The following is a 6636-nucleotide window of genomic DNA, read 5'->3' as shown; positions in this document are numbered from 1 at the left end:
AAAACTTTTAAAAAAAAAAAAAAAAAAAAAAAAAAAAAGAAGCATGCTGTTTACAAAACTATATAACTTGAGGAAAACAATTTCAAATCCATAAAGATTTTTGTTGAGAGTTCTTGATGATATGTGTCACTATGAACAATTATCCCAAAAAAATCATGAAAAAACCACGTTGAGTTTGGTCTGCAGTATAGGTAATGAACAATAACAATTTTTCTTCTTTCGCGTGCACCTAAAAGTGAGAAATTGAGAAGCGATCATATGTAAACTTAGCAGAACAAGCCAATCGCAGAGACGTTAAGAAAATGGTTGCTAGGAACTATCAGAAAAACCAAAAACAAGATGATATATATGCGCGTAAATCATTTATATATTCGTAATGAGGAGTAAATAAAATAATCCAAGAATCGATATTCAAGCAATTTCATAGGGAAATCAGGAAAAATACCTGAAGGTCTGCGACTTCAAATCAAATCTCAGAACTACAAGATTTTAGAGACGATAATTGCAGAAACAGTGGCAACGCAAAAGCGATGGAGAAGCGCCCTAAAGAGCTAGGGTTTAAGCAATCTAGAGACAACCAACCCGAGAGGCGACGGAGAGAAGACGATGCGGGGAGAGGTGGGATGACGAGCGACGGCGATATTAGTTTTGATCGGCAAATCGATCCCGAGGGGGCGTTCGGTTTCTCTAAAACGTACAAGGGCGATGGAGTGAAGCCTAACGACTGACCGATGCCTTCGGGGTTTTAAGTTTTCTTGAGACCATTGAAAAAGGGAAAATTTACAAAAATGGCCCAAAAAGTTTTCCGCTTCTTAAAACGGGCACATTTGTAACTGAAACTTGTAACCATCCACCGCTCGCACATATTGTCTTTTTAAACTTTCCCTTCAAAGTTTTTAAAACGTGTCTATTAGGGGAAGTTTCCATATTCTTATAAGAAATGCGTGTGACCCAATGTCTTTACTCGCACATCGCCCGGTCCGAAGTACATCTTCCAAGTTAACACAGTTCGAAGTGTGAGTATTTATAGGTTACTTATTAGATTAGAATATTCATACCATCTATGAGCATAATCTCGAATGATCATCTTCTCATTTGCCTTTACACACATAATCTACTAGTGAAGTTTCTGTATGTATGCATGTGTATATATATATATATATATGTATGTATATTTGGAGGCCTAAGATTTTATAATTTATTAAAGAAATAAAGAAAGAAAGAAATAAGGAAAAGAATTAAAAAATAGAAATTTAGAAATAAATAAATTGAAAAAATTGAAAAAGTATTTTATACAGTCGTTGTCCAGCGTTCTACGACGATGTTGTCGTCGTTTCGAGGGTTTTTGTTTTTCCATTTCGGTGCGAAGGTCGCCTCCGTCGTCGTTTTGAGGTAACTTCATTCACCAGCTTCCAACGCCCTCTCTCTTTTCTTAATCCCTTCATGCGTTTTATTTCTTTTCCCCGCCATTTATATACGCTGCTCAATCTGCGTCTTTGCTTAGGGTTTTCCTTTCCCTTTCCCTTTCCATTCATTTCTTTCGCGGTATTCGATTCTATTCAACGCGCGCCAAAATCAAATTACCAATTACCAATCAATTCAATTTTTTCTTTAATCAACGAATGAGGAGCTTGAATGAATATCCAATTCCGAGCGCATTGCGTATCTGTAATTGTTATGAATTGCCGATTTTCGGTGCAAAACTTTCTTGGATGATGATGATGCTGATTTTGTGGGAATTCCCTTTTCCCCTTCTAATCCTAATTCCCAGACAGAGATGCTCAGGGATCTTAAAAGGAAATCTACTCTTGATTGGTTTTGTTTGCAGCGCTCTTTTAATTATTGGTCATGTTGACGTGATATTGTTATTTAGAATGACGATCAGTTCTCTGGCCCATTGATCCGTTCCATGAGTGTTTGAACAGTATTTTAATGTAGCTCTGTTAGTTTTGTTCAAGGATTAATTCTGTGAGAGTAGAAAATCAGTTACTTCCTGATTGGTCATGTTTGTGCATGTTTCATTTAGTTTAGGTGAAGTTTCCTTGATATTGTTTATAAAGCTGATCAGGGCTCCAGCGCATTAACATGTTCAATGCATATTTGTACAAAATATGATCAAGCTGGGATTGTGGTTAGTCATTTCTGTCTTTTTAATCATGTGGTATGGTCATACTCAGTGTCATGTAAACTTGGAGATGTTGGACTTGAGTTAAATGGTTGGTTTTTCTCTCATTTTGCTGTTCCGATCAGTGGGAGTGATGGAAGTGTCATTAATGGATCCTTATGGGACCAATCCTGGACCAATTGAGAGCTCGGTTCTTTATGACCAAGAGAAGCACGTCTCCTCAGCAGTTTGGGATGGTCAGGTGCAGTTTATAATCCGATGAACTTTCTTATTTTCATCTGTATTTTTTGTTTGTCTGTTACAGTTCAAATTTTAGTTTTCAATATTATAAATGATGGTTCGAACTAATGGGTGCGCTGTGCAGGAGCGCGGTGCTCTTAGGTGCCATGAGCACACTTCCAAGCTTGATCAGTGGACACTTACGACCAGACAAATTGAACTAGTAGAGAGAGCTGGATTTGGGTACTTGAGATTGATTCCTGCAATCAGTCTGGATAACCCACTGATTTCTGCTTTGGTTGAGAGGTGGAGAAGAGAAACAAATACCTTCCACTTGAATGTTGGGGAGTTGACTGTAACTCTGAAAGATGTTGCTCTCTTACTGGGACTAGCAATTGATGGAGACCCTGTTATTGGTTTAACATATACAACCTGCCACTCTGTATGTGAGAGATATCTGGGCAGAGCCCCAGATCCTGGGTATACGAGTGGTGGAATGGTTAAGCTTAGTTGGTTGAAAGAGTTCTTTTCTCGGTGCCATGAAGATGCTCCAATGGAAATTGTTGAACGGCATACACGTGCTTATCTTCTTTACCTCGTAGGCAGTACAATATTTTCCACCACAACTGGGAATAAAGTGCCTGTCATGTACCTTCCGTTATTTGAGAATTTTGACCACTGTGGGAAGTTTGCTTGGGGAGCAGCTGCATTAGCATTTTTGTACAGAGCTCTTGGAAATGCTTCCTTAAGGTCCCAAAGTACCATCAGCGGTTGCTTAACCTTATTACAGGTTAATTATTGGTCTTTTTCTCTTTCCTATCCCCTATTTCATCATGTGATCCGTCTATCTTCTTTAGCTGCATTGTTATTTTTAATTGAACATCGGCTTTGTTTTTGTTTTACTTTCCAGTGCTGGAGTTACTTTCACCTTAATATTGGGCGCCCAAAGCTAAATCAAGATCCAATGCACAATCGTTTTCCATTTGTGCTTAGATGGAAGGGAAAACAAAGTGGTCCAACAGCAAATCGGGATGTAGTATTTTACCGCAAGGCTTTGGATTCCCTGAAACCTTGTGATGTAATCTCTATATTTTAATTTTTTCTCATCTAATTCTAGAACAGCGGAGCATTATTTGTAGTACACCCGAGTGTGACCAGGTTTGTAATTGACTTTGTCCTATAGGTGGAGTGGCTACCTTATAGAAATATGGATAGTATGCTAATTCCAGAAGATATTAAAAGTTCTCTGTTCCTTGGGAGGGCAAGGACAATGTTGATATGCTTTGATAAGGCAGAGAGGCATCTTCCTAACCGTTGCTTAAGGCAGTATGGTATGCCTCAGGCAATCCCAGAAGATGTACCACAGTGGGAGAGAAAGAGCCGGGGTGTTGATGGAGGAGTTGATCTGTCTGCAAAAATGGAAGTCGAGCTTAATGAATGGAGAGACCGTGGACGACAAATTGTTGATTGTGATGAGAGTGTAGATGAGAATGAATACATACAATGGTATCTGAAAATTACTCGTAGGTTTGTTGGGAGGCCCATATCTCTCTCATCTGAGTTTCAGAGGACGGTAAGGCCATAATTCTTAGATTATTATGCAAATTGAATCTGTTGTTTAGTTTTGATCTTTTCAAGTTTTAACAGAATGCTGGTTTGAGGGATATCGCACACATAGCAGATACATTCCCAACCAAAGGGTTGGATCAGCAACAAATTGATTTGATTTCAAGGATAAGATGCATTGCTCATGATTGCTTAAGAGATCAAGTTGGAGGTCCGATTATTTTGTCCTCCACCCCCCAAATTGAACTTGGGAAACGAGTCAGGGGAAAAGAGAGAGTCAGAAGGAGAGGTATAGGAAAACGTGTAAGGAAGGAGGAACAATTGCAATACAATGCAGTTAGTGAGGATGATCAATCTCATTTTTGCGAATCTGCTATTGAGGTTGATCAACTACAACTCCATCACATGAATAGAGAGATGGAGCATCCAGAGTTATGTTCTGTTGATGTGGAGGTGGATCATTTACCGCTTATTCATGAAGTTGATGAGGATGAAAACATGCAGTTGTGTCGAGCCAATATAGGGGTTGACCATCCTGGCATGATCCATAATGCTGCTGGGGGAAATATGGCTGAGTTAAGCCATGCTGGTATTAAACTTGATGAAGCAGAGCTGTGTGACGCACCTAAGGATGTCGATGACCTACATTTATCTGATACAATCAATGAAGTTACAGATACCCAGATTTGCAGTGCAATGGATTCTGTTGATAGACAGCATTTCCCTACATCTGAGGAAGCCAAGGACCCACAGCTTTATCATTTAACTGAGGAAGTTAACATGCCAAAGTTCCCCGACACAGCTAACAAGGTTGATAATTCAGAGCTTTGCCATGGCTCTTTTAAGAGCTCTCCGCAGACCGGTGAACTACCTGCTGATATTGTTTCAGAGACATCTTTTGTGCCTCATGAGGCTATGGTGCAGAAAGGGAATAACAGTGTTTATATAAAACAGAGGTATTATTATTTTGACAAGCTTTGGTCAGTGAAAATTGCCGCCCTAGTATGCTGGTTGACTTTGTGATGCAATTGTTGTGTATTCCAGTTCTTTCCTTTCTGTCAAGGTTAAAACGGCTTTCACTTTCTTTTTTGACAGATGAATGTGCGGCCCAAGGCTAATGCATAAATTTCACGATGGATGATAGGCTTAGTCATTTGAAGCTGTTGGATATAATTTTTTTATACTGATAGGTTAAAATATTTTGATTTGCCCCATTAATCATATTTCATGAGTGACGTAATCTTCATTTTACTTTTTTTTTTTAAAGTTTGGTTTCATGATGAAATACATTCCTTGAATTGATTTCAAGTTTTCCCTTGTTACAGAGCACACTTTGGAAGTATTTGAAACAAGTAGGGTAGCCCAAAAGGAAACAATCGTTTGCTACAACTGCCGGTGAGGAAATTTTTTTCCTGAAGAATCCCAATAATTTGCATCTTATAGTCACTGTTGCTTGAAGTTGTTTTCTGCTCATGTTGAATATTTTCTATACTGTGTTTGGGTCGGTCTGAAGTACTGCAGTAAACAGATGGACCCGTTGATATGTCAGTTTCTGCTCAATTTTTTCTGTTCATTTCTGGAGTGTTTGATTCCCTTTGTTGGTTACTAATAGTTCACCACCAAATATATGCATAGCTTCAAAAGTTTCCTATTTGATTCTTCTGTTTTTATCATCTTTGTCACTTCAGACCAGAAAAAAAGTTAGGGCCAAAGGGACCCATAAATCTGATTGCTGGACTCTCGGGGTCTTAGTTTTTTTTTCTTGGTCAGATTTTTAATCACCCTGAATTAGTCTTGCATTTGTTGGAGGCAGTTTCTTTCCAAAAGATCAATCATCCTTTTCTATATCTTGTTTTCTAGGTAGTCCTTTCACTTCAAAAAATGATCCGAATCCACGTCTTGTAGAGAGTATGGCTGAATTCTGCATAATTCCTTTTTTCAAACTTAGGTACTTTGGAACGTAATGTTGACTTTAAACGATGTGCGAGAGTCACCCACTATTCCAAGTAAATCGAATAAACAAGTTTTTTTTAGTTCAATGTCAGCTCCGGTGGGGTTCGAACGTGGGTGTTTGCCTAAATCGATTGAGCTATGCTAATGTTGGTAATTGAGTATCGTCCATTTTATTGTTTATGTTTGATAAAATATTGTTCAAACTCAGACCTTGAATTCAGGGATTCATTAGTTTAACTTACTGAGCTGCATGAAATTTGAACTGCAGCTTTTAATTTTGATATAAATGACCATGATTTTCTGTGATGGTTTAGGCTTTCTTTTTGTTGGATTTGGGACTTGAAGTTAAAGAGACAAAGATCACAATTAACAACTTTTGTGAGGGTAAAGTTCCAATGTGTCGGATGCTACCCAACCCACTGTATGGTGAATTCAAGTGTGGTCGATTGAAGCAATGACCAGCAAAAGAAATGAAAACAAGGCATCTTCCTTGATTACTGTGGCAAAGTTCTTAATGCTCTGTTTCTTGGAACTACAATCAAATTAATCATGTATTTGTTTATTAATTGTTTACACTAATTGTATGATCATTTTTGGTTGATTAATAAGATCATAATAATATTCACTAGCTTCTTCAATTCTTTTTGTAATAGATAAAGATTATTTAAAAGCTATTAGGGAGTTTGACCATTGATTAGTTTAAGAGCTCTGTTTTTTTTTTTTTTTTTTTTTTTTTTTTTTTTTTTTTTTTTTTTTTTTTTTTTTTTTTTTTT

General features: G+C 37.7%; 2 protein-coding genes across 5 annotated transcripts in view; one reads left to right on the top strand and one right to left on the bottom strand.

The window, feature by feature from the left end:
• The window catches only part of LOC111450988 (DNA-directed RNA polymerase III subunit rpc6), a 2634-nt gene extending 1887 nt beyond the window's left edge, over positions 1-747 (bottom strand). The window contains exon 1 of the mRNA XM_023091199.1: positions 446-747. The gene's annotated coding sequence lies outside the window, so the exon portion shown is untranslated. The remainder of the gene's footprint in view (positions 1-445) is intronic.
• Positions 748-1311: 564 nt separating this feature from the next.
• Positions 1312-6501, top strand: LOC111451520 (protein MAIN-LIKE 2-like). Of its 4 annotated transcripts, none has more exons than XM_023091982.1 (8): positions 1312-1392; positions 2251-2366; positions 2490-3134; positions 3255-3422; positions 3528-3917; positions 3992-4866; positions 5236-5305; positions 6178-6501. In XM_023091982.1, the coding sequence occupies exons 2-7, from the start codon at positions 2259-2261 to the stop codon at positions 5255-5257; spliced, it is 2208 nt and encodes a 735-aa protein (XP_022947750.1). In that variant the 5' UTR covers positions 1312-1392; positions 2251-2258; the 3' UTR covers positions 5258-5305; positions 6178-6501. The 4 variants fall into 4 exon arrangements, 3 of the variants coding, with proteins under 3 accessions (XP_022947750.1, XP_022947751.1, XP_022947749.1); XR_002712002.1 differs by lacking the exon at positions 1312-1392 and adding an exon at positions 5006-5100 and having other exon boundaries at positions 1399-2366; XM_023091983.1 differs by lacking the exon at positions 1312-1392 and adding an exon at positions 1399-2131.
• The last annotated feature ends 135 nt before the right edge of the window (positions 6502-6636 follow it).

The sequence above is a fragment of the Cucurbita moschata genome, unplaced genomic scaffold, assembly GCF_002738365.1.
Source record: "Cucurbita moschata cultivar Rifu unplaced genomic scaffold, Cmos_1.0 Cmo_Scf00013, whole genome shotgun sequence".
In the NCBI taxonomy this organism is placed as follows: domain Eukaryota; kingdom Viridiplantae; phylum Streptophyta; class Magnoliopsida; order Cucurbitales; family Cucurbitaceae; genus Cucurbita; species Cucurbita moschata.
This window is presented reverse-complemented; position numbering and strand designations above follow the sequence as displayed.

What these genes read in the sequence shown, in the direction of transcription:
- LOC111451520 (XM_023091981.1), top strand. Translation starts at nt 2,214, where the DNA reads ATGGTTGGTTTTTCTCTCATTTTGCTGTTCCGATCAGTGGGAGTGATG. An exon ending in CAGCAGTTTGGGATGGTCAG is followed by an intron (nt 2,367 to 2,489) that starts GTGCAGTTTATA and finishes TGCGCTGTGCAG; the next exon opens with GAGCGCGGTGCTCTTAGGTG. An exon ending in CATCTGAGTTTCAGAGGACG is followed by an intron (nt 3,918 to 3,991) that starts GTAAGGCCATAA and finishes AAGTTTTAACAG; the next exon opens with AATGCTGGTTTGAGGGATAT.